The 26,369-nt window shown below is 48.8% G+C and overlaps 1 protein-coding gene across 13 annotated transcripts in view; it reads left to right on the top strand.

Moving 5' to 3' along the window:
• The window catches only part of TRAK1 (trafficking kinesin protein 1), a 194,950-nt gene that overhangs the window by 124,054 nt on the left and 44,527 nt on the right, over positions 1 to 26,369 (top strand). For 8 of the 13 annotated variants that reach the window (XM_045437019.1, XM_045437017.1, XM_045437018.1 and 5 more), the window contains one exon: positions 25,436 to 25,512. In XM_045437019.1, the coding sequence (XP_045292975.1) occupies positions 25,462 to 25,512 (51 nt within the window). In that variant the 5' untranslated portion in view covers positions 25,436 to 25,461. Of the gene's footprint in view, positions 1 to 429; positions 771 to 9,663; positions 9,778 to 23,887; positions 24,094 to 25,435; positions 25,513 to 26,369 lie in introns of those variants that run through there. The other 5 variants (XM_045437014.1, XM_045437023.1, XM_045437015.1 and 2 more) reach the window with 5 other exon arrangements.

Raw genomic sequence — 26,369 nt, 5'->3', positions numbered from 1 at the left:
ACATTTTCCTTAGGTGGCGGTCAACGATTTTAAGAAAAGATGTTCGGTGTTTTAAATCAGGCTGGGGAAAGAAAACCAGAAGTAATGGTGGCATTTCTCCGATGCAGACTCTGTGGTGGCCCAGGGTCTCTTACATTCTTTGGGAGTGATGATGGGGGCGCAGTCCCCGGCCCCACCTGCCCACACCCTCCCTTCTCCCTGGGTGGCACCTCACAGCCCCTGCTCCCAGCTTCCCAGGAAGACATTTCCTCCATCTCTGCATCATTTTTCAGCGCTGGCCAGTTTCTATGGCAACGGTGAGATTGAAAGATGAGCAGGGAGCGGGAGGCGAGGCTCGAGTGAGACCTCGGGGTGGTTGTGTGTGTCCGTGACGTCACCATCCTCTCGTCTGGATAGGACGATTCCGGATACTCCCATTCAGGGCTGCTGGCTGCCGCTGCTTTATTAGCAGACCTGCCCCGGGGGCCCCAGGAGCTCTGCAAATCACCTCCCTTCCCTCCTGTCCTCATCCCACCAGAATTTTTCTCCTGGCTGCACCTTCTCTGTGTTGACTTCGGACTGTCATTAAGAATGCACAGCTTCATTCTGCTGTGTTTCAGGATGCTCTTCTGCCCGGTGTTCTGGAAGGGCAGGGAGGCATGGCAGCGTTTTACTTGATGTTGATGGCGCTGTGAAGTCTGTTCTCTCCTCTGCAAGAATACTGACTATGCAGAAATTTATTGAAGCGGATTATTATGAACTAGACTGGTATTATGAAGAATGCTCGGACGGTAATTATGGCCCCCGCAAAACAGAGCAGGGATGTGTAGGGGTATTGTTTCCCTCTGGGGTGGGGTGTTGGTCCTGAAACCTTTCCCAGGGAGAGAGGCGGGAGGGGGGGGCAATAGAACCAGCACCACCGCAGGCGTGCATGGCCCTGACAGTTTTCAAAGCTTGATGGAGGAGATGGCAGGTGGGCAGGGCTCACTGAGATCCCTCTGTGGTCAGTCGGTCTTTGCTCAGGGGGGCAGATGGTGTTGGTGTGCAGGGCTTGTGAGCATTATACTTCTCTTGGATTGAATTCTCTTGGGGGTGAGGCGCGAGTGTGGTGGTGGTGCACGCGCGCGTGTGTGTGCAAGGGGAGATGTGTTCTGACCTCTGTGCTGTTGGCGGGGCTGGGGAATGGTGTATTCAGGAGGTGGCTCTCTGGACTGTCGGTGGCAGGCCTGGAGGAATCCTCCCTTTCCTGAGCCCAGACCTGGGGGCTGTGGGGAGGCCGGAGAAAAGGCAGAAGCAGCTTCCCACCCAGCAGGCAATTCCAATGAATTTTGCTTGTAGGATCCCACGGAGATGGGGGTGGGGAGACTTTGGGAGGGGCAGGGAGAGACTGTCTCCTTCTGTCACAGGGCACAGTTTGTGCAGGGAGGGTGTGGCACATTCCAGAGGAGACTGGGTGGAGTTTGTGTGGCTGGACAGGCCTCAGGAGGTTCCGGATACATGGAAAATAGCACTGAGCTGCATTCTCAGAGAGGCCACAGGAGAGGCACCTTAGGCTCCTGTGGTGTTGGGCCCCAGAATTGGGCATGGGCACAGTTGATCTGTCTTACTTAATTTCTTCTTCAAAATGACCCTCAAATCACATGTCTTCTACACACACACACACACACACACACACAGGACACAATATATACAGTTTGAGGGTCTGTTCCCTAGTGTTCCCAGCCCCACACGAACCATTAATAGGTAAGGTAACTGTTTTTTAATTGATTCGGGAGTTTCAGACTGCTCTAAGACCATGACCACATTTGATTAACCTGAATGATGTGGCAGGCTGGGAGCTGGCCTCATTAGTAAGCAGAAGAGCTACATAATTGTCTCTTATCTGCTAATTTCTGCCTCGGCAAGGGCCATGGGAGAGGGACCTAGAGGCTTTCTTGGAGAAGGTGGGTGGGTAGTAAATGTGCTGAGAAAGTTCCCCAGTTGAGCCCCACCGTCCCCGCCCCCCCCCCCCCCCCCCCCCCCCCCCCCCCCCCCCCCCCCCCGCCGCCCAGCATTATGTGAAGACAGTGTCATGTTGAGTCTGTGTGTTTTTAAATATCCTGAGTAATGGTGGTGGTGGGCAGCTCCAAGGGTCTTTGGGGGAAAAGATGATTACATGCTTTTTTTCTCATGGATATATTACTCTTGAAGCAAGTTCCCAACTCCAAAAGGCAATGACAGGGATGCTTCTTTTCAGAACCGTCAGTGAACTCTCGTAGTTTCCTTGGTGATTTGTGACTCACTGAGCCCTCCCTAACTTTTTAAAGTGTGGATCTCAGTGGATCACTGGGATGGGAGCGTCGGTTCCAGCAGAGCGCCTGTCCCAGCCCACGGATGAGTCGGGTGTGGCCATGGCTCCCACGGATCCATTCTAGAAGCCAAGCAGGGGAGGGAGGTTTCTTCCTGTCTTGACCCAATGGCTACACTGCCCAGCTCTCTTTACACCTTCGTCCTTGGGAATAAAGCCAGTTACTCGTGGTGGTCATTTTGAGGAGTGAGAGGAGGCCGGCTCTTATCTGGGTGTCTGTCAGAAGGATTGTCTTACCCGGCCATTTCTCAGTTGAGTCTTTTGGCCCAGAGGCAGCCAGATCCCTCTTCTTCCACCAGAAAAGGAAAGTGGAAGGAAAGGCTGCTGATCTGTTCAAGGGTAGATCGGTGTTGATTGCGGTTACTTTCTAAATGTGTGTTGGGCAAAATACTTGCCTTTACCCTCCATTCCAGTGGGGATGCAAGGGAGAAGGCCACTGGGACAGAATTTACTGGGACAATTGCCATTTTCATAATCCCATTTTTAAAAATAGTTAGCAAAACAGGGAATAAAAGGGACAGAAACCCAGAAATCACCTAGTTTAGGAAATCCAGGAGGTTGGGATTTCGAGTAGATGCCAATTTTGTAGTTAACTTGTTGATTCATTTCTAACTAGTTGGGTTCCTGGTCTCTGCAGGCTAGTCTGGAAATACAATTTGCCTTTGCTTATATATGCGTCTTTAAACTTGCAAATTGAAATAGCCCCTTTATCTCCCAGTCCTGACCACCCAGGTAGGAGTAGACACACAGCATTGCTTTGTCTCTCTTGTCATTTGAATCTTTAATGAGGGAAACTTCTAGGGAACTTTCCATACTAATAATGAGATGAGTCAAATGTTTTGAAGAAGATGCAAAATCATCATTTATGTCAGACTTCCTGACTTGCACTTCAATTGCAGGGTTAGCACTAAAAAGTAATATACATATTTATATGGGTGGGAATATGGATTGCAAGACAATTAGGACCCCTCTTTTAAAATTGGAATCAAGAAATAGCTTGATTCTCTTTTGTCTCTGAGGTTTAGGAGAGCTTTCTTCAGTGCTGAATGACCGTACCCTTCCCCTTTATCAGTTTTAGTTCTGGAATCTTAACACACCATCTTCCTCCCCACCTCCCCCAACCACACCGCATCACAGGAAGACCCCAGGGGTATAACAAGAGGCATGGGGCAGGGGCTTAGAATGATAAGAAGCTGGAGGGGTTGATTGCCCAGTATCTTAAAGTAAATTTGAGAGATTTCAACAAAGCTCTCAACAAAGTGTAGCTTGGCCTTCGCAGAATTTACACAGATACACCCAGTTCCTACAGCTTAAGCTACAGTGTCAAACGATGTCATGGTGCCTACATTGGATGTGTCCCCCCTCTGAAGCCTGGCATACTATGAAAATCACCCATTTATTTATTTATTAAAAAACTTTTTTTTTCCTTTTTAAATTTTATTTTAGAAAGAGAGCACACAAGGAGAGTAGGGGCAGAGGGAGAGAGAGAGATCTCAAGCAGGTTCCATGCACAGCACAGAGCCTGACGTGGGGCTTGATCTCACAACCCTGGGATCATGACGTGAACTGAAATCAAGAGTCGGATGCTCAACCAACTGAGCCATCCAGGCTCCCCTCCTCCTCCTCCTCCTTCTTTTTTTTAATTTCCTTTTTTTTTTTTTTTTTTTTAATTAGAGTGAGAGCAGGGGAGAGGGGTAGAGGGAGAGAGAGTCTCAAGAGGGCGCCATGCCCAGTGAGGAGCCCAACACAGGGCTCCATCCCACAACCCTGGGATCATGATACCCATTTATTTATTTAAAAAAAATTTTTTTTTAACATTTATTTATTTTTGAGACAGAGAGAGACAGAGCATGAGTGGGGGAAGGGCAGAGAGAGAGGGAGACACAGAATCCGAAGCAGGCTCCAGGGTCTGAGCCATCAGCCTAGAGCCCGACGCAGGGCTCGAACTCACGGACCATGAGATCGTGACCTGAGCTGAAGTTGGACGCTTAACCGACTGAGCCACCCAGGCACCCCGATACCCGTTTATTTAAAAGGGAGATTCTCAGATTTACTCCAGACCCAGAGAGGTCCTGAGAAATCTGAATTTTTAACACATGCTTTAGGTGGTTCTTTACATCAGGTGTGTGGGAAGCTGTGCCAATGTCAGTGGAGACCATCTGCAGACATAGGGGTCTGGGAAAGAATTCTTTAGGTCTGTCACAGAATCTTATGTTGTTTCTTGGCTACACTGGTCACTTACGATTTTAAAAACTGTGAGACCCAGGGTGCCTGGGTGGCCCAATCAGTTGTGTGTCTAACTCTTGATTTTGACTCAGGTCATGATCCCAGGGTGGTTGGATCGAGTCCCGCATCAGGCTTCATGCTCAGCCTGGAGCCTGCTGAAGATTCTAAAAAACAAAATAAAAAAACCCGTGAGGCCTGTTTCATATTTTAAAAGGCTTGGGTGCAAGTGTTTGTCCTTAAGTTAAAGAGCGTACTTTTGTAATGACTCTAGAAGTAGGTAGAACACCACACAGTGCACGGGCATGGAGTTTCTGCTTGAGGCCTGTTTTGCGCCCCGTATGGCTATGTGGTTTGGGCACATCCTGGGACCTCTGTGAGCCTGTCAACCCAGATGGCCCATCTGGCAAGTGGGGACAGCCACACTGACCAGAGCCATTGTGAAGAGTATAAGGAGCGTGAATAAAGGACAGTTGACCCTCGAACATCATAGAGGTTTGGGATGCCGACCCCCTCCCTGCCGCACGATAAAAAAAAAAAAAATCTGCGTAGAACTTTTGGCTCCTCCAAAACGTAACTACTAGAATAGCCTACCGTTGACTGGTAGCTTTATCAATAACATAAACAGTCGATTAAGGTGTTCTTACAATACAGTAAGCTGGAGAAAAGAAAAGGTTATTAAGAAAATCATTAGGGAAAATAGATTCACAGCACTGGATTGTATTTATCGAGAAGAAAATCCACGTATAAGTGGACCCATGCAGTTCAAAACCATGTTGTGCAAGGGTCAACTGTAAAAGCTTTTTGTAAACAGTGATGTACTGGGCCAGTGCTTAATTTTATTTTCTCAGAGATAGTGTAGTTAGTAAGTTCTTTCTACAAATCCCTTTCATGGGGCACCTGCGTAGCTCAGTCGGTTGAGCGTCCGACTTGGGCTCAGGTCATGATCTCTCTGTGAGTCTGTGAGTTTAAGCCCTACGTTGGGCTCTGTGCCTACAGCTCAGAGCCTGGAGCCTGCTTCGGATTCTTTCTCCCTCTTTCTCTGTCCCTCCCTCACTCACGCACACTCACTGTCTCTCAAAGATAAACATAAAAAAAAATTACAAAAAAAAAAAATCCCTTTCAGAAGGTGAGTGGCATTTGGAACAAGGGTATAGTATCTTGACCACCCGTTTCTTGCTGCACTTTCTTTGTGACTGTGCACCCTCTCTCCTCACTGAGCAGCATTACAGATGTGGATGTCCAGGCAGGAGGTGGTCTCGCTCATGCTGATCTCATCATGGGGAAACCAGTGGATGGCTGAGGAAGCCTTTCTCTGGGCTTCTTACTTCATAGTGAAAAGTCCGTGGCAATACACGGGGGCGGTCATGTGTGCTCTACTGCTTGGCTTCATTGCAGTGACCTCTAAAATGCCACTCTAAGGTAGGGGTGGCCATTTTGGGAGTAAAGTTTTGCTGGAGATACTTTAGGCATTAACTGAAAAGCTGTTACTAGGGGTGGGGTGGGTGCCTGGGTGGCCAAGTCGGTTAAGCATCCACCTCTCGGTTTCAGCTTGGGTCATGATCTCACGGTTTATGAGCTGTCATGGCGGAGCCTGCTTGGGATATTCTCTCTCTCTCTCTCTCTCTCTCTCTCTGCCCTTCCCTCACTCATGCGGTCTCTGTCCCTCTCAAAACAAATAAGTAAAAATAAAAAAAAAAAAAAAAAAGACTTGGTTTTTGATGATTTTCTAATGTTCCTGCACTCTGTGTCATACGATGCAAACAGGCCTCTGTGTTTTCATCTTGTGTTTATTGCAGGATGCACCTTTGACAGTGCAGGACGGCTCTTCCCTTCCCAAACAACACCCTGTGAATGGCTCTTAAAGCGACTTGGGGGGAAAAAAAGAATTAAGTGTAAATGCATAATGTAACTGTCAGCTCTTCTCACTGGCTTGAGTAAAGTAGCGGTAATGTCCTTCCTAAGAAGTAGATGCAAGCCCAGAGCCCATGTTTCTGTTACTTATTTTTTTTAATGGCATAAGCGAGGTCCTTGGAGAAGGATCGTCAGTAACCGGCACCCTTAGCCAGGGCCGAGAAATGGAGGGAGGAGGTGCATGGAGCACTGAGAGAAGTCTGCGCTGTGGGTGGCCCTCGGAAGAGGACAAGGACACTCACGGCAGGAGAGTGCCGTGGGGTCAGGCGGGCAGGGGGCTGCAGGGGAGGCACAGGCTATGGAGGCCAAGAAGCGTATAGCCCGCGTCTCGAGACGAAGGGACACCCTCTGGAGGGCTGGTGCCCAGTAGGACTTGTTGTGACAATGGCAACATTGTGCGGTGCTGTCCAGGATGGTAGCCACTGGCCACGTGTGGCTCTGGAGCACTGGAAACGTGGCTAGCATGACTGAATCTTGAATTTTACTTAATTTTAATCAATTTAAATGTAAATGTAAATAGCGCCAGTGACTTGTGGCCCGTCTCAGGCATGGTGGAGCTTCAGGACAGTGACTTCTGTGATGGTATGTTGAGTAGATCTGAAGAGGGACACTCACAGAAGGATGCCCCTCCACCCTGCAAGAGGGGACACCTTCCACCTACAGCCTTCCTGTCCAGTGTTCCCAGGGAAGGTCCTGAACTCAGTCCCTGCCGCCCTGCCCGGGGCCCCAGTGTCTGCTCCTTGCCTCTGGGACGGCAACACCCTTGCTACTTGACTCTTCATCCAGAGGTCCAGGGTCTCCCACTTGGCACAGGGATTCCTGGGCTTTCTTGCTTTGGCTTTTGGAGAGATTACTCTGTCAGAGAAGATGCTCTTGGGCCCGTGTCTGCCTTTAACCTTGAAATGAATGCAGATGTGGATGAGGTTTGAGAATTCCTTCACATCCCTGCAGGGTGGGGAGGGAGGAGAGATTTGGGGTGGGGGGCAGGGAATGTCCTGAAGGACTAAACCCAGGCATATGAGGTGACATGAAGAGTCTAGGATGGTTTTGTGTTCAAAATGCCGTGTCCTAAATGTTTACTACGTAATATGTGTAGACTTGGGCTTCATTTGTTAAAGGTAGCCTAGATTTGAGTTAAAAGCTGAGTATAAGAGGGGCGCCTGGGTGGCGCAGTCGGTTAAGCATCCGACTTCAGCCAGGTCACGATCTCGCGGTCCGTGAGTTCGAGCCCCGCGTCAGGCTCTGGGCTGATGGCTCAGAGCCTGGAGCCTGTTTCCGATTCTGTGTCTCCCTCTCTCTCTGCCCCTCCCCCGTTCATGCTCTGTCTGTCTCTGTCCCAAAAATAAATTTAAAAAAAAAAAAAAAAAAAAGCTGAGTATAAGCAACTTGGTTATGAGTCATCACTGAGAGTATTTTCAACTACATGAAATCAGCTTTTGTTTTCATTTACACACACCGTGGCCCAGCACAGTATCCTACACGTCTTATAGTCGGCCTTATATTTGCTGAATGAATAATACTCCCTCTGTCCCTCCCTCCCTTGCCAGGGTTTCAGACTCACCGTCGTTTGAATTGAATCAGGCCCAATTTGATGCCATTTATTGAGATTAAGTGGCATTTTTTTTTTCCTGAGCGTGTATCCTCATAAACATTGTGCTGAAAGCTAATGCAGATTTTCAAAATGCGATTTTAAACTCCCTGCCACTGAATTTCTGCTAAGCCTCCTTTTTACAAAGGACACATTTTTAATGTTATAAAATGTAGTAATCATTTTCAGGTTCCAAAATATTAACCAGACAATGCATATGTCTCTAGGGTTTCATTTTTAAATAGCACTTTTGTTATATTCTGATTTTCTATTTCAGGCACTCGTGTGGTCTTAAATTCATTTTTATGGAGGTAGCGATTCAATGCAGCAGACATTTTTAGCTTACCAAAACAGGATCTTCAGACTTAAGGATCCAAAGATGAATGAGACCTAGGGCCTGAGCCTGTGCAGAGAATTCTTGATAATGGTCTTGCCTCTGCTGAAAGCCTCCCTCTTGGTTACCTGGGGGAGGTGAATCGGGGGGAGGAGGAATAGGTCTGATGTGGCTTTTAGGAGCCGGGAGACCTGCCACAGTGTAGCTGGGAGGCAGCTGAAGCCCAGAAATCACAGAATGTGCTGTACTTCTCAGATGCCAGCGTTCAGGGCCACCTTCCAGTGGGTTTGATGGAGGGACCTGCCATTTTCACTGTTAAAGGCAAAATTAAGCAGTACAGAGGAATTGGTATTGAGACACACAATTAAACTGGATTCTTCTTCCAGGCAATGTTGTAAGCTATTAGGCTTTAGATTATTTTCCCCCTTATCCCAGCAATTGGAATTTACGGATTTGACTGTGAATGCGCAGATTTAGGATGAGAGTGGGGGTTATCAAATGCAGATTTAAAAAGAGCAGATGCAATGTATTATTACCAAAGAAAGATTGAATTAATCTTAAAACAGGTAATGGTTCCTGCCATGTGTTTTTTTTTTTTTAATTTTTTTTCCCTTCTGCTAGAAATGAGAATGATCACTTCCTTTCCCATTCAGCACTGTGTCAGGCTGTTGTCAAAGTCCGCTGGGTCTCAGCTTCTGGAGCGTGCCCACCGAAAACCTCCCATCTGAGGGCATTGTGCAGTTATTTACCAGGGCAGCTTTTCTTCTAGGGTCCCACCTGTAGACAGGTGCACCTGCTTAAGGCTTTCTTGGTATCACCCTGTGCAGTTGCTACGAAACTTCCAGGGAGCCACCATTTCCTCACTGCTTCCTGGGGGAGGAGAATGGGGAGGGGCATCTGGAGGTGGAGAGCTTGCCTGAGGTCCTCCACCTGCCTGCCTACCTCCCCCTCTGAATCCACAGCACCTGGCACGGTCGCCCTGGGGCAGGCAGGGCCTTCCCGTTCTGGCAGGTGCTTCTCCCTCTCCTGCCCCCACCCTGTCCCTCCTCTCTGCTCCTGGGAACCACACCCCCTTCCGGGTCTGTGCTGGGTGATGCTGGGCCAATGGCCCTGTGTACACCCTCCACTCTAGCTCAGCCAGGGCACATCCTCGGCCCCGTCCAGGGCCGAGCGTGTGCCCCAGGGGCCCGGGCTCCAATGGCTCCTCTGGGCAGACGGCTGGGAGCTCCCCCAAGAACAGCCCCTTAGGGCAATGTTTTGGCTCTGGGGTGACTTCAGCAATGTCCCTGAGAGACGTGGGAAGGGAAGAAGAGTGTTTTGAGTACGACTACCAAGATGAAGAGAGGAAGCCCACCAGCGAGCAGCATGAAAGCCTGGACCTCTTGGAAGAGGGTAAATTCGTACTTTGTTCAAACTGACCCTTTCCCTGTTAGTGTCTAAGTACGCCTGGCTGTTTCACTGATCTCACAGCACTCTTTTATTTCCCTATTGAGGTATAACTTCAAGCACACAGATCTTACGTCGGTGGATGGCTTGTGATGACCCCCTTGTAAAACCACACGTAGTACGTCTGGCACCCTGGGAAAGCCCCTTGTGCCCCAGGAGGGAGACCATTGTCCTGAGTTCTATGACCTGAGATTTATTTTGCTCCTTTGTTCTTGATCTACACAGATGGAATCAAACAGGGTGCATTATTTTGACTGGTTCCTGTTGCTTGACTGATTCATACATGTTGTTGCAAATATCAGTTAGTTGTCTTTTTGCTGTGTGTGTGTGTGTGTGTGTGTGTGTGTGTGTGTGTGTGTGTGTGGCATTCCAGTACTCTGCTTTAAGAGTTTTGGTTGTTTTCTTGTGACTGAACAGGTTTTGGTAAATTAGCAAGAGACTGAGTCATTATTATTTAAAAAAAAAATTTTTTTTAAACATTTGTTTATTTTTGAGAGAGAGACAGAGTGCGAGTTGGGGAGGGGCAGAGAGAGAGGGAGACACAGAATTCAAAGCAGACTCCAGGCTCTGAGCTATCAGCACGGAACTCACGAACAGTAAGATCATGAGTGACCTGAGCCGAAGTCGGAGGCTCAACCGACTAAGCCACCCAGGCGCCCTGAGACTGAGTCATTATTAAATAAAGTATGTTTTTGTGCTGGTGTTGCTTATCTTTAAAAAGTCATTAATCACTGATTTGAAACAGGGATTTTTTTTTTTTTTTTTTTAATTTAGGATTCTTTCAAATGGAAAAGTACAAGGCTGACTTCGAAGTCACCTGGGGACCCACCTTCGGGCTCTGTTAGAGGGACACTGCTTCTGGAGAAGTGAGGGTGTTAATTCAGTGAGAGGCCCAGATGCTCAGTGGGAGTTTCCTAGTTGGGCTTCTGGGGCTTTTGCCCGCAGTGCAGAGAAAGGGATTTTGGGGGTGCAGCAGAATGTTTAAACAGTGACTGCATGTATGTTCTTTAGGTCTTGAGGAAAAACAGTCTGAATACCTTTACAAAGTTCTGCTCTGAAATGGTTTATCTTCATGTCTCAACATAACTTTTATTTTAAAAGTTATTTATAGGGGCGCCTGGGTGGCTCAGTCTGTTGAGCGTCCAGCTTCAGCTCAGGTCATGATCTCACAGTTGATGAGTTCAAGCCCTGTGTCGGGCTCTGTGCTAACAGCTCAGAGCCTGGAGCCTGCTTCCGATTCTGTGTCTCCCTTTCTCTGCCTCTCCCCTGCTCATGCTCTGTCTCTCTCTTCTCAAAAACAAAGATAAACATTAAAAAAAATTTTTTTTAAGTTATTTATAATTGGCCTTATCAGAAGTGTTTTCGTTTCAGAAAAACATTCTGTCCTAAAAACAGTAACATTTTACCACAGGACAGTTAAAAGCATTAAATTGGAGAAAGCCGGGGAAGGGAAGAGCTGGCAGAGAGATGGGGGTCTCCAAGCTGAGGCCTCAAACCCCGCCTGGCCCTTTCAAGAAGGAGATGGTGTAGGAATGGCTGGCCGATGGGGACTGTGCATTAGTCAGGTTCCTGCAAGTACTCAAGAGAAAGGCATCTGCCTGCTCTCCTAGAGCTAGGGCCAGCCCAGGTTTCCCTGGGTCAGCTGGTGTCCCTTCCAGCCCCCGTGTCCCCACATCACCTGGGAGCCTGTTGGAAATGCAGATGCTCAGGCCCCAGACCCACCAAGTCAAAACCCACCTTTTAACGAGATCTTCAGGGGATTCCTGTGCATATGAAAATATGAGATGAGCAGTTGCCGTAAGCAGAGTGAGATGAGTTTAGAAAGCAGTCACAGAACCATATGATTCTAAATTAAAGGCTATACAAGATTCTGGAACAGTGTCTTAGAGCCTAGTCAAGAGAAGAAAACATTTTGTGTTGTATATATTTCATCTATCCATATTTTTAACTTTAAGAAAAATACTGGGAGCCAGATGATGGTGATGAGAGCCAGTGTTTATTGTGCTCTTACTACGTGCCAGGCACCGTTGTGAGTACTTCATGTGGATTTGTGCATTTAATCCTTCAAACAGCCAGATCAGAGGTTAAGTGCTATTATCATTTCCATTTCACAGGCTTGTAAGAGGAAACTTAAGTTAACTTGTCCAGAGTCACAGAGCTAGTAAGTGGTTTCAGCCTATGTAGAACAACTCAAGGGCCCTCTGCTCTTTTAAAAAAAATTTTTTTTTTTTTTTCAACGTTTATTTATTTTTGGGACAGAGAGAGACAGAGCATGAACGGGGGAGGGGCAGCGAGAGAGGGAGACACAGAATCGGAAACAGGCTCCAGGCTCTGAGCCATCAGCCCAGAGCCCGACGCGGGGCTCGAACTCACGGACCGCGAGATCGTGACCTGGCTGAAGTCGGACGCTTAACCGACTGCGCCACCCAGGCGCCCCAAGGGCCCTCTGCTCTTAAATCACCATGCTAGCAGTTCTCAAAGTGGGGCCCCCCCACCCAGTAGCACCAGCATCACCCAGGATTGTGTTAGAAATGCACATTCTGGGGCCCTGCCCCAGACCTGCTGAGCCAGGCTCTCTGGGGTGGGGCCCAGCAGACTGGGTTTTAATGTGCCCTCTGGCTGATTCCAACGCACATTGTCCCCTGTCTACATTTCAGAGATAACCGTGGGTGTTGGTTGGCCACCCCCTTGGGAGTTTCCCAGGCGTAATCTGAAACCTCCTTGGGCAGGGAGAGGTGAAGGAGGAGGCCGGCCACTCCAGCTCGGTAGGTGGCAGTTCAATAAGCAGAGAGGGAACGGGCGAGGCTTGTCCTGGGCGGGCAGCAGCAAGACAGTGGATCTGTGCAGCCACCTGCCAAACCTTAGAAGTTTGTTTAGAAAGAGGCCCTAACTGGGTGCGGCCATGTTGGCCGCTCAGGTGTTCGCAGCCCATCGCCATCTCAAGGCTGTGTCCTTGGAGCAGCCTCTGGGAGCAGGAAAGGCGAGCAGAACCCATATTCCAAGGAGGGTGTGGGGAGGCTCCAAGTGGCCGACTCCCGCTCACAGGTCAACTGGAGGTCGCATCTTTTTGTTGACATCCCCCAACACAGGGTCCCTACTCAATGATCTCATTTGAGAGGGGCACTGCTTTGTATTTGGCATCTTAGGATAGACTTACATTCTCTTTTGTTTTTTCCCTTCCCATTGCCTTCCTTTCTTCAATAAAATGTTTAGCTGTCCTGTAAGGGGGGAGGGGGTGACTTGTTCATAGTAATTTTAGGACAGTAAGCTCAAAAGAAAGACTTCATAGCCAGTGTGCTCAGTTTTCTTTGTCAGAGAAAATTCATGAGACTGGCTCCCGCCCTGAAGGAAGTCTGGAGCATAGGTTGGAAGATAGAGGTTTGTTTTGGAAGATTTGGTTTCTGTGGCCAGTCCTGTGTCCCAGAGCAAGCCCGGTGCTGGGCAGGACCCTGCTTTTCTCCGACATTGTCTTGAGTTCATGGGCCAGCAAGTCCCGTGTATGGAAGAGAAATGCTCTTGAATAATGAAATTATGTGCAGGATGTGGACGTGACTGCGTTCCCTGGATTCTGAGCTGTTTTAGGTGCTTTTCTTCCCTGTGGACTGATCTCAAAGAGGTGATTTTGGCTGACCATTGAAGGACACAATCAGTATTTGGGTTGCTCTGATAGCTGTGAATACACGAGACATGTGTTTTCTCCCAGTCACCTTGTGGGGGTGATGGGTACTTTCTAATGTCACCCTCTCACCTTCAAAGCAGCCTTTGCAATAGTGCTATTCCCATTTGCAGTCAGAATGACTGAGGCTCAGCTCGGCTGTCCCTGTCCAAATTCCACCGCCGTCACCCTGCCTGGGGTCTACCTTCCACTGCACCCAGGCACGAGGTGCTGATGGAGTCGAAGGCCCCTTCTGGCCGTTCTAACCCACGAAGTGGGTGCTCACAGGGAGGCGGGGCTCCCAGGAGAAGCAGCTGTGAGAGGCTGTCTGGCTCTTACCGTCCTCAGGGAGAGAAAGTGCCTGGGCTCTGTGTCTTCTGGCCACTGAGAACTTGCACAGTGCAGACACAGAACTGACCTCAAGCAGCTTCGTCCCATGTGGCGGTCTTGGAGCAGGGCCCTGCTTGTTTGCCCCAGCCCCCTCTGCTCCGTGTGAGATCAGGCAGGAAGCCCGTCTCGGTGCTGCTGGGAGTGAAGGGCACTGGCACTGGCATCACTGAAGGGCACTGACGAAGATGAACTTCTGAGGTCACTTCCTTGTGGTTTGCTGTGTGGCAGATTCCCACCGCTTTCTCAAGGGCATGCCTCGGGAAGCCTGATCTCATGAGTTTTCCTCACCCGGACACTCCTGAGGCTGTTACCCGACTGCAAGATTCCCTCCCCGATTGCTGGCAGGCAGCAGGATTCGGAAAGAGCACATAGAATTTTCTGGGGGTTACCGAGTGCTCTCGTAGCAGGTTTTGGTTTTCTGAGCCCGCAGGCTGCAGGAGAGCAAGTGTCCTGTCCTCAGAGGTGGCTCCTGGTGGCCAGGGTGTGAGTGGCCACGTCGGTCTTTTGCACAAAGGGCCATTTTCAGGTGATGAGCACTAACCAGAAATTATCATCTGGAAAAGCAGAGATGGAGAAACACCAGTTGGCAGTGGGAACGTAGAACTTGGTGGAGAGCCTGGGGCCCGTGTGACTGTGCATAGCTGCACCCTGCTGGGTCATTCAAGTTCTTCAGCTGGGCCCAAGGTGAAGCCTGAGAGGCAGCACAGACAGCGGATTCCTCCAGTTTGAGGAGGAAATCGCGGGCTGCTGGCGGAGGGCCAGGCTGCGTGGAGAATGGCCGGGGCGGGGAGGCGGGGGAGGTGTATGATGTCTGCCCTGGAGAAGGAGCTGTCAGGGTCCCACCTTGGTGTGTGTGTGTGTGTGTGTGTGTGTGTGTGTGTGTGGACACGGTGTGGCCAGCAGCACATGAGGGCGCTATGCAGGACTCTCTCCTGTAGGGTTAAGATCAGGAGGGAGGTGACCCGGCTTATCAGTCCTGGCCTCAGCACTGTGTGCTCGTGGTGTTGATTACCTTGGTCTCCAGCCTGGGGTTTGGTTGTTGGTATCCATGGCTACCCCACGCAGGCCTCCAGTGATGTCAGTTGCTCAGGGTGGTTCTCTTACTGGAGTGCAGGTACCCGCATAGCCCCAGGGCTGGCCACGGGCAAGGTTCACCCAGAGCCTTTGTTATTTTGGGGTCCTCTTGCTGCTCTGCCCACTTCTGGCACCTTTCCCCTGCCCCCTTGCCGCCCCGTCTTCTTGTATCCGAACTCCCAACGGCATCTCTCACTTGGCCTTTCCTGCTTGCTCCTCTGTATTATGCTAATTTATGTATGCATCTTACCAGCTCAGCTTGAGAGTGGGAGTCATGTATTTACTCAGGAGACAGTGGCTAAGAGTGCCAACTTGGGGGTCAGACTGATCAGGCCCTCCCATAATAGCTCTGTGACCTTAGGCAATGTGGACGGCCGACAGTAATACTTTTCTCCTAGGATGAATGTAAACACTGAAGGAGATGATAGCCATCCCACACTTGGCAGAGTGCCAGCACGTGGTGAGCAGTCATAATTGGCGATCACCAAGCAAGCCCTCTTTAGATATCCTGATCACGAACGGCCACCATAGATCAACACTGAGTGTTCCGGTCTAGGGCGGGGTGGCTGTTTATGGCCTCTAATAGACCAGGCCCAAGTCCTTGGTTATGTCCTTGGATAAGCCACTTGGCCTCTCCCTGTCTGGTGTGTTAAATGTGGCTCATACTGGTGTCATGGAGCTGTTCTTGGTTTTAAGTAAATAATGTTTGTAAAATGACCAGGGTGGTGGCTGGCATGATGTATATACTCAAGACTCATTTCCTTTCTCCTTCCCTGCCTCTTCAGTAACCTGCCACGGTGCTCTGCTCTCAGCCCACCTCGGAAGGGGACGTGAGCCAATAACATAGTCACACTTAAATTTCAGTTAATGATGCTGGTGAGCAGTTAAATGTCGCCACAGCTGTACGATCAGGTCTCTGCTCTTGGCAGTGCTGTCCCTCTCCCACCTCCCAGTGCGCAGACCGGGCGCCACGCAGGCGCAGGCAGTGGCCGAACTGACTACTGTTGTAGTGGGCTGGCCTCTGCCACCACACTGTCCCGGAGGCCGCCTCCGTGGCCGCCGTGGCAAACCAGCACCTGTTCACCCAGGTGTCCGTTTGCTTCCGGCTGGAGACCACAGCTACTTACCAGTTGATGCCTTTCCTTTGAACACAGCTTCTTTCTTAGCAATCTCCCACCTCGTCATCGCTTTGTGTTACTTTAGACTTGAGATGGCCCTTTTCCAGATGGCTTCTTCCCTCCACCCCCCAAAAGCTGGGAGGAATAGGGAGGTGACTCTCTGGGACATTTGCTTATTTGGGGGTGATAAGCTCTACACCAGGGTTTCATGTTTTCACCTCTCTCTGGGGTGTCGGTTAGACGTGAGCCTTTCTTTCCCAAGACTGGTCTGTGAGAATACAAAATCTTCCTTTTTTTTGAGTACCAATTATGTGTTGGGCCCCAAATAAGACTCTGCTGCCTTCATGTGCCTTACATAACCCAGGTAGGTGGGGACATGGGACTTTTGTAAGAATTGCATGTGGGGCACCTGGGTGGCCCAGTTGGTTAAGTGTCCGACTTCGGCTCAGGTCATGATCTCATAGTCTGTGAGTTCAAGCCCTGTGTTGGGCTCTTGTGCTGACAGCTCAGAGCCTGGAGCCTGCTTCGGATTCTGTCTCCTCTCCCTGCCCGTACCCCACTCACACTCTGTCTCTTTCTCTCTCAAAACTAAATAAGCATTAAAAAAAAAAAAAAGAATAACATTCATTATGGCTCTAGCCATTTTTGATGGGTGGGTCCTCACCCTGTTCTTCCACACCCTCTACAAGGGCTGCATCAAAATAGTTCTTTTTTAAACCAAATAACGTGTGTCTTCTGGGTCGTAGTGGTTAACCCACTTGGGCTGTTGGGCTGATTGTGAAGGTGGATATTGAAGGACAACAGCTAAGCCCGGGCTGAGGCTGTCCTTTGGGAAAAGGATGGACGTGTCATGCCTGGGAGGAGACTCCAGAGTCACTCTTTTCAAAAACCGGAGAGAGGCGGCTGTACTATCTGAGCACATTTTAGTGACGGTTCTCTAACTGAAAATAACCTAGTCTCTGTGGGGTGCACTGGTACGTTTGTGTGCCTTTTCTCAGGGCTCATTCCGAAGTGGGTGATCGCTCCTCCTGAACAGTTTTGCGGTCTGAGAACCCCGCTGTGGTCTGCGGAAGGCTCAGTCAGGGATCGAGATAACAAGACAGTGCCTCTGCAATGCCATGTCATGAGGCAGCGGTTGGGGTACAGTAAATGTAGCCCCCGAATGCTTGAGTGTCGTTTGCTAACTTAAAGCCTTGAGGTACCACCTGCTGCCATAAAATTCAGCTCTTTTAACTGGACAGTGTAATGACTTTTAGTGAATTCCGAGTTGTACAACCGTCACCATAGTTTAGTTTTATTTATTTAGTCTTTTAGAGAGCGAGGGAGAGAGAGCGCACATGCATGCTGTAGGGAGGGACGGGGGGAGAGAGAGAGAGAGAGAGAGAGAGAGAGAGAGAGAGAGAGAGAGAGAGAATCTTAAGCAGGCTCCGTGCTTAGTGTGGATCCCAACACAGGGCTCCATCCCACGACCCTGGGATCATGACCTGAGCCAGAATCAAGAGTCGGACACTCAACTGACTGAGCCACCCAGGTGCCCCCACCACAGTTCAGTTTTAGAACATTTGTATCCCCTCCCTGTGTGAGCTCCCTCACCCCTGTTCACAGCTAATCCCATCCCCACTCCCAGCCCCCAGCAGCCACTTACCTGCTCTCTAATCGGCCCGTATCGGGTACTGAATAGGAATGGGATCCTACAGAGTATGGTCTTTTGTGCCTGGCCGCTTCTGAGCATCAAGTTTTTGAGGTTCCTCCATGTTGCAGCATGTATCAGTACTTATTTAGTCATTTAGAGAAAGTTTCTTTATTTATTTAGAGAGAGAGGTGTTAGTGTGCAAGAGAGGGGGAGAGAGAGAATCCCAAGCGGGCTCTGAACCGGCAGTGCGAAGCCTGACGCGGAGCTCGATGCGATGCACGGTGAAATCATGACCTGAGCTGAAATCAGGAGCCAGACCCTGAACCAGTTGAGCCACCCAGGCACCCCAATGCTTCGTTCCTTTTTACAGACTGCACACACATACCACATCTCGTGTATCCGTTCACCAGTAGAGAGTCACTTGTGTGTTTCCATGTTCTGGCTTATAACGGGGAATGCTGCTGTGAACATTTGTGTACAAGTTTTGGGTGGACATAGGTTTTTATTTCTCTTGGGTAGAGGCCTAGGGGAATTTTTTTTTTTTTTTTTTTTTTTTTTTTTGAGAGAGTGAGAGAGTGCAGGCAGGGAAGGGGCAGAGAGAGAGGAAGACATAGAATCCGAAGCAGGCTGCAGGCTCTGAGCTGTCAGCACAGAGCCCAGCGTGGGGCTCGAATTCACGGACTGTGAGGTCGTGACCTGAGCTGGAAGTCGGAGGCTTAATCGACTGAGCCACCCAGGCGCCCTGAGGCCCAGGGGACGGTTAAAGTCTGTGACCTCAGGCAAGTCCTGTGACTTTCAGAGCCTGAGTTTCGCTGCCAGAAAGTTCGGAGATCCATGCCTCTAGCCCACCCGCCCTGTGTCTGGCCGCGACACGCAGGGATTGCGGCCCTGCGGCTGAGTCAGAACAGCCATTCAGAGATGCCCCCCTCGCCGGAATGCTTTGCCAAGCCGCCCCGTCTGGATGACTGCTAGCCATCTTCCATGGGAAATCTTCCCAGCAGGAAGATGGGCGTTGGGGAGGAGCAGAAACTCCCCAGATGGAGGAGCAGGAGAGGGACCGTCCCTGCAGAAGGAAACGGGCACACCTGGGACCAAGCCAGACATCCGAGAGTGGTGTCATAGGGAGGGCTGAGCCGTGATGGAACATGGGCATGGGGGCGGCGAGGAGCCGGTATGGATGGTCCCTGGATGATTTATGTATCGAGGCTGCTGCTTGTGGGCAGTGGCAGAGCTGGTGAGGGTTTTTAAGTGGAGCATTGACAAATCAAATTCTAAAGCATGTAGACAAAGCTTTAAATAAAGGACGTTTATTCTGTAATGCCTGGAAACTTAGCAGCGGTGGTGACTCATTTAGAATTTCTTGGGGACCTTTTCAGCTTTGGCTTTCAGGTTCTGAACCTCCCACCCCTTGCCAGGGGCAGGGCAGACAGTAACTAGGTATTAAGTTTACTTCCTGGAGGATCAGGGGCCAAATGTAGGGATGCTTTTTCAACTGACGGCTGCTGTTACCGGTCAGAGAGAGAGAGAGAGGGATAATCCACCGCTTTGTGGACCATGCTTTTCTCTGATACTTGAGTGCCAGCTCCTGTCTCCACTGGGCGTATCGAAAGTTTATTCAATATTGTATGGTTGTTATAATAAATATTACAGAAAATAAAATTTACTTAAAAAAAAAAAAAGCTAGTGCTAAGGTACAGAAGATAAAAGGAGAAATTATCGGGGAAGGGGACTAGAATTGGGTTCTAAAAAAAAGTTGAAAAACAGTGCTCTAGTTAATTAAAGAAATGACCTGTGAATAAGCTAGAACACACGGCCAAACTACCCAAAAGTGCAAATGTAATGGGCAGTCGTGAATATCTTCCCTCCTTTCATGGATGTTGGCTACTTGGTCTTAGCCATGTTACAAGGGAGCAGTGTCCCCTGAGGTCTTGGGATACACACACACTTATGTGTATATAGGTGTATAATTTTATATATGTGTGCATTTATGTCACCCTCACACATATTTGTATGTGTGCAAAATATTCATTCACTCATTTGTTCCATACGTATGTAAAACTGACATAGGAGAAATGTTCTCAAAATTAGGTTAAGAAATGATGAGAGCAGGTGCGTCCGGATGGCTCAGTCAGTTAAGCGTCCAACTTCTGGTCACCATCTTGCGGTTTGTGAGTTCGAGCCCCACATCAGGCTCTGTGCTCACAGCTCAGAGCCTGGAGCCTGCTTCAGATTCTGTGTCTCCCTCTCTGTCTGCCTCTCCCCTGCTCATGCTTTGTCTGTCTGTCTGTCTGTCTCTCTCTCTCTCTCTCTCAAAAATAAGTAAAAGGTAAAAAAAAAAAAAAAATTTAAGAAAAATGATGAGAGCTAACTGTTGACATAACTTTAGGGGAACCATTTCACCAAAATGCAGCACATAAATGGGAAGTAAGGGCTGCTGACAAGAGTTTCTCCGAGAAGTCTGATAAGGCCAAAATGTCAAGGGGGTCTTGTCAAGCCTGTTAATGTGACGAGAAGACACAGGTTCACAGGTTGTGTGCTGGGACCTTCTTGCCCTCCACTTCATCAGTCAGGCCTCCTGAGTTGTGCCTCTGGCTCCCTGCTCTGGCCGCCCTACTGCCTGCACAGCCTCTGTCCTCTTCTCCCGCTCCTGCCCCAGGGCTCCTTCAGATGGCCACTTCCGATCTGTCCCTGGAGAACCACACCCCCCTCCCCCCACCCCCAGTCCCCAGCCCCATTGTTTTCTTCCCTGTGGGGATTTCTCTTGGGCCTCAGGTCTTAACCCCCGAGCCTCTCACTTGGCTGCATCTCCTTGGCATTAGGCAAGGACTCATTTCTATTCAGGGCCTGCTCTCTGTGGATACTGGGGATTTCTTGGCTGAAGATGGATGCCAGCATTTATCCTCAAAATCGTTTTGGGCACGGTTTAATTTGCATCAAGTTTGCATGCCTGATTTTCAGCCAGAGCACCCCGCCTCCCTTCTGATCTGCACCTTCAGTTAGCTGACAACCCAGTTCGGGCCTCCCTGTCTCTGCTCAGCCGGCCCCGGGGCCACTCATTCGAATTTGACTTCATGATTCTACCTGCCCACCCAAGGATCGGCGCTCAACCCTTTTCTCACTGCAAATCGGATTCTTCCTAACCACAGTTTAGTACCTCAGCTCCCGGGAGGGCATTCCTGCTGTGGGCTGTGCACGGCCCTCTGCCTGGCACACACATGATCCTGTGGTGACCTCAGCCGCTGTCCCGTTCGCCAGTGATTGTGCTGGGGCAGCCCCAGCATGCTTCTGAGCTTCTGTCTCACCAGCTTGTCTTGCCCGGGGACCCTAGGCCTAGGAAGTGGAGTGCCTTTGTCCTCTCTGCCCCAGCGAGAAGCCCAGATCCTATCTTTCTGATTTACCACCCACCCTGTCTTCTCTCGTAACTCTCTCAAGAAAAGAGACCACTTCTCTCCACTTTTGCAGCCACTTAGAATTTCCTTGGATTTGTCAACAGCTTTGACCACCTCCACCCCCACCTCCCACCGTTTCTCTGTGCTGGAGCCAGAATCGTTCCTGAAATACAGCTTTTTTGTAGACCCTCCCCCTTTGAGAACCCTCCAGTGGCTTCAGTTGTCCCATTATTAAAGTCCAGAGTCCCTAAAGGGACTTGCCAGGTCTCACACACCCTAGGCCCCTGCCCAGGAATGCCCTGATGGGGAACCTGCCCATTTTCTGTGTGTCCTGGAAGGGCTAGTCTCCTGCCCTCTCAGCACAGAGCCTGGTGCACGTTTGGCACACGTTAGTTTGACACTGTTAGAGGTGTCTAAGTGTCCACTCTATCTGCTTTGCTACTGTTGGCGTATTATACTTCTTTTTCTAGAACTTGGACCCTACTTTTACCATGTTGTTGTAGAGGTTTATGGCTGTCCTTTTCTTTTTTTTGAACATCCTTTGAGTGGAAGTGGATTGATTGGGTAGTGCTCCCTTGGACAGAACTGGAGCCTCCATTTGGAATACTGTTCCCGTGGAGAGAGAAACGGGACCGTGGTTTATTGGACATTGAGGATCTAGAAAGCTGCTTGGAAAGTGCAGCCCGTACTTGTCTTACTGTTTAAAGACCTCACTGGCTATTTTCCCACCTCATTGTTCTCACTCCTGCCCCCCTCATTTCTTGGAAGAGGAAACCGAAGACACAATTACAGGGCTTTTCCAGGGCCTCATGACCTTGGTAGAATGTCCTATGAAAACCTAAGCCTCGGAGTCGTGGCACCAGAGATCTTTCTCCTATGCCACAGAAGTTTCTTGCTCTGTTTATGCTTCCAAGAATTGTTGATTTGTGCCAGCCTCAGCCTTGACCTTGAATCCTTTATGGTTCCCCCCCTAACCTAGTTAGGGCAGGAGCCAAATTGGCCTAGGTGCAGTCCTTACCTTACAACCTCATTTGCTGTGACTTCAGTCGGGTCCTTAACTTTTCCCAGCAACAGTTGTCTCATCTGTGGAATAGTCACAACAGCACAAACCCTTCAGGGGTGTGGTGAGGCTTAAGGAAAAAGCTCCTTAAATCTCAGACGTAGAAGGGGCTTTATAAATGTTAACTATTGCCCTTGCTGGGAATCTCGTCTTCGTCTTCCTCTTGTCTTCTCCTTTGTCTTCCTCTTCCTCTTCGTCTTCCCCCTCCCCCTTCCTCCCCCTCCGCCTTCCTCTCCTTCCCCCTCCCCCTTCCCCCCTCCTTCCTCCCCCTCCCTCCTCTGCAACCCCTTCCCCCCTCCCCCTCCTCCTTTTTTTTTTTTTTTTTTTTTTGAAATTCACCATTTGCTAGCTGTATGACATCAGAGGAGTTATTTAACCACTCTGGGCTTCTGGTTCCCATTTGTAAAATGGAGTTAAAGTTCTATCCTGTAGCATTTTTGATAATCCATTAGAGTAGTATTGAACATGGCCTGGCCATAGAAAGTGTGCCCAGTAAGGGTCTGATTTCTCTGCTGCTGCTGTTACTGATTTCTCTTAAAAGTTGCATCAGGGAGGATCCCAGGACCCTATAACTATAGTCGACTGTATATTTTCTGAAAAATATTTTAAGTAATTCTTTTCCTATCAGTGCATGGTCACTACAAAAACAAATTCTTTTTAAAGCACAAAAATTAAAATGTGTAATACCATCTAAATGTCAATTATTTTTATGGCTATCCTAGTTTTTTTTCTGTGTATTATGAATCAGTACATTTTCTCCTGGTTGGAATTGTACGTATTTTTAAAAACATAACTGGAACAACAGCGCACATACCTTAACAATTCAGGGTCAACAGTGGTTTTTCACTTATGCCTCTGACTTCTGAAGCTGGGAGCTGTCAAAGGCCTGGGGACTTTGGGGAGGTCTCTACCTCACCCTGTAGCCCTGACTGAATGTGAATGGTCACCCCTGCCCTCCTGTCACCATGGGGGCATGGTGACAGTATGTGCCCGACTGGTTGATGCTAGAGAAAGCCCACCATTCCAGGTTTACATCTATGGGGCCAATAGCTAAAGTACATTAAAGCTTTTTAAGATTAGCCTCAGACAAGGGCAACACGAGGGATCTTTGTGGTCGTAGATACACAAACCTACACGGTGATAGAATTGTTAGAGCTTCGTCATTCAGGAGCACACAAGCACATGTGCACACACAGATGAGCACCAGTTAGTCTGAGGAAATCGGAGTCAGATTCCTGGATTTTATCAATGTCAGTGCCCTGGCTGGAATATCATTTTACCAAATGTTACCCTTGCGGGGAAACGGGGTAAAGGGTATAAGGGATCTCTGTATTATTTCTTGCATCTGCATGTGATTATCTACACGATTAACTACAGTGACCTCAATTCAAAAAATTAGCTCACAAAATGTAAGTGTAAATTCTAATTAATACAATCCCGGAGAAAAAAAAGCAGCACCGAATCGTGCTCTCTTGTGTTAGGGTGACATGGGGCCAGATTAGTTAAGGTGCAGCCCGGTGTAATTTTCCTCCCCAATAGCAGAGGGCGTGGTCCTCAAAGGCAAGGGGGGTACTAAGGCCCCCAGTCATAATCCCGGTTTCAGCACAGAGGCCTTTTGTGACTGCGGTGGGGGTGGGGAAGGGGGAAGGGGGAAGGGGGTCTGTTTCCAGTCCACCCGGGAGCCGGTGGGGGGGGGGGGGGGGCTCCTGCATCTTTATCTGAGCGCCCACAGCCCAGCACAGCTGTCCAGCATGAAAACTAACTCCTGTTGGGGCGTAGGAATCTTCACTTAGGGATTTTTCCTGACCCAGGGCTAAGGGAACAGTTTAGAGCAATTTGAGCCAGACTCCACCTCCATCAAATTAAACTCTGGTGTAAACCAACCCTTACAAATCCCCCTAGCCAGGCAGCTCCCCTGGAGGGGAGGAAGGAGAGTTCCTGAGGCGAGCCCCCGCCCCCCCTCAGCTCTCATCAAGTGCAGGGTGAAGGCAGCAGAGGGAGGGGCCCCGCCTCCTGGCTCCGGAAGGCCTTGCTGGTAGGATTTCAGATTTGGCACCAGATTTCGGGGCTCCTTCAGCTAGAAAATCATTCCAACAGATCAGATTCCTCCGAGCCCATTCACGAGGCCGATCTTTACTTGGGTTTGATAAAATATTTAGAGACCTATTGCATTCCAGTCGTAGAATCTACTAGCAGTGTAGGTTGGCTGAGTAACCCACTTAATTTCCAAATGCCTTGCTTTGGCTGCTACTGAATGTGGGTCATTGTGAGAGCTTCGCCAAGTCTTCACCAAGAATTATTTTGTAGAGTCGTCGTTATAAAGAGTTACTATGAGGTTACTTCTTGCAAAAGTGGCAAGTTTATAATTTTTTACACTTGGGTCCTCAACCCATTTACATTCATTCCTTCCTCCCCAGAATAAAGCCTATGCTACCTTCTTGGTGTTTGTTGAATCGCAAATCGATTCCCTGCCATCTATTTAAATAAAGCAACCCTGAGGTTTTTCCGCAGACTAAAGCATTCTTTCATCACATGACCTTTTTCCCCCCACAGGAGAACAAAGACGGTCAGTTCTAAAGTGGCCTACATACAGCCTCTTATGACCACAGTAAATTATATATATGATGAAATATCACTCTGTGTACGTATGCGTATTTGTGTATAGCAGTAATAGTCTTTTTGGTGTTGATTAAAGAAGAATCTAGTACCCTGGTTTTCGTGGTGTAGAAACTGGTCTCATAGCTGTAGAATTGAGGGGAGGCGAGGGGAGGAGCTTTGTCATCATGTCATTATCAGCTAAGAGTGTTATTTAATAATTGCACCACCAGCTGCTTTCTGAAGGATCCCACTCTATGTGGTTGGGTCTGTATGGTTAGTGAGGTCTACACCCTCTCGTTCTGGTAAGTCACACATTGGTGGCTGTGCTGCTGACCCACTTCCATTTTCTGAGTTTATATGCAGCCAGACCCCTTTCCACTCCAGCGCCTCGTCCGTAGTGTCACCTCTAAGTGTGCACATGCACGTGAGTGCACGCACACACACACACACACACACACAGTGTCAAACCCTTGCAGGATTGGAAGTTACCCCTCTCTCAGTCCTCCTTGGGGCTCTTCCCCGGAAATGAAATCCAATGGTGCTCAGCACAGTGTGGGTTGAACACAGCAAAACCAACAACCCTTTGTGTCCGATCCACAGGCACAATTTGAGGGCCACCAGTTTTGGTGGGTCATTTGTTTGGCCGGTTTGTGATTGTCGTTTCATTGCCACTTTTATTTTTTGCAGTTTTATGTGCTGAAAGAGTTGGCCAGATGACTAAGACGTATAATGACATAGATGCTGTCACTCGGCTTCTTGAGGAGGTAAGTGTTTCCTGGGAGGCAAAGGGCCATTTATGATTGACTGATTAAATTGATTAAAGAATACATTATTGTCTGAGTGAAGAATTACCAGAATTGGGCTCTCTCAGGGTATAATGCAATGGCTTTACTTTTTGAACTGGTAACTATGTAAGTCTTTGTAGCTGTAACTTTGTACCAGGTATGTTAGGTTTTAAAAGGAATGTATTAAAGATATAAAATAGGACTACTTGCTAGAATAGCCAGTTTAAGATTTTTAAAATTATGAAAAAAAATTTTAATGTTTATTTTTGAGAGAGAGAGAGAGAATGAATGGGGTTGGGGCAGAGAGAGAGAGGGAGACACAGAATCTGAAGCAGGTTTCAGGCTCTGAGCTGTCAGCGCAGAGCCCAGTGTGGGGCTTGAACTCACAAACCGTGAGATCACGACCTAAACCGAAGTCGGACGCTTAACTGACTGACCCACCCAGGCACCCCAAAGTTTAAGATTTTTTAAAAACCTTTAAACTGTATTGTAATACTATATTTTAAGGGTGTCTAAAAATGTCAGAAAAATACATCATTATCCATATCTATATATTTAAAAAAAAAAACACTTCCATCAGGTTAAGGGAATAATATGCAGCATAGAAATAAAATCAGCATGGAAAGAAAAATATAGGAAACTTGCTTAGGGTTGGATGAGTTGCTGGTATTTTAGAGACTGGTTTTCTCAGTTTCTTCTTAGCCTTCTGTTGGCAGTTGAGAATCCCGGTGCTGTGCACACCTCTACAAACAGATGAGTAGCATATGTGGACCGGCCAGAACACAGTAGGTTCTTAAAAGTATAGGGGCGCCTGGGCGGCTCAGTCGGTTGAGTGT

This window comes from Leopardus geoffroyi, chromosome C2 (assembly GCF_018350155.1).
Source record: "Leopardus geoffroyi isolate Oge1 chromosome C2, O.geoffroyi_Oge1_pat1.0, whole genome shotgun sequence".
In the NCBI taxonomy this organism is placed as follows: Eukaryota; Metazoa; Chordata; class Mammalia; order Carnivora; family Felidae; genus Leopardus; species Leopardus geoffroyi.
Note: the sequence above shows the minus strand (reverse complement) of the source record. Positions and strands in the feature narration are given on the sequence as shown.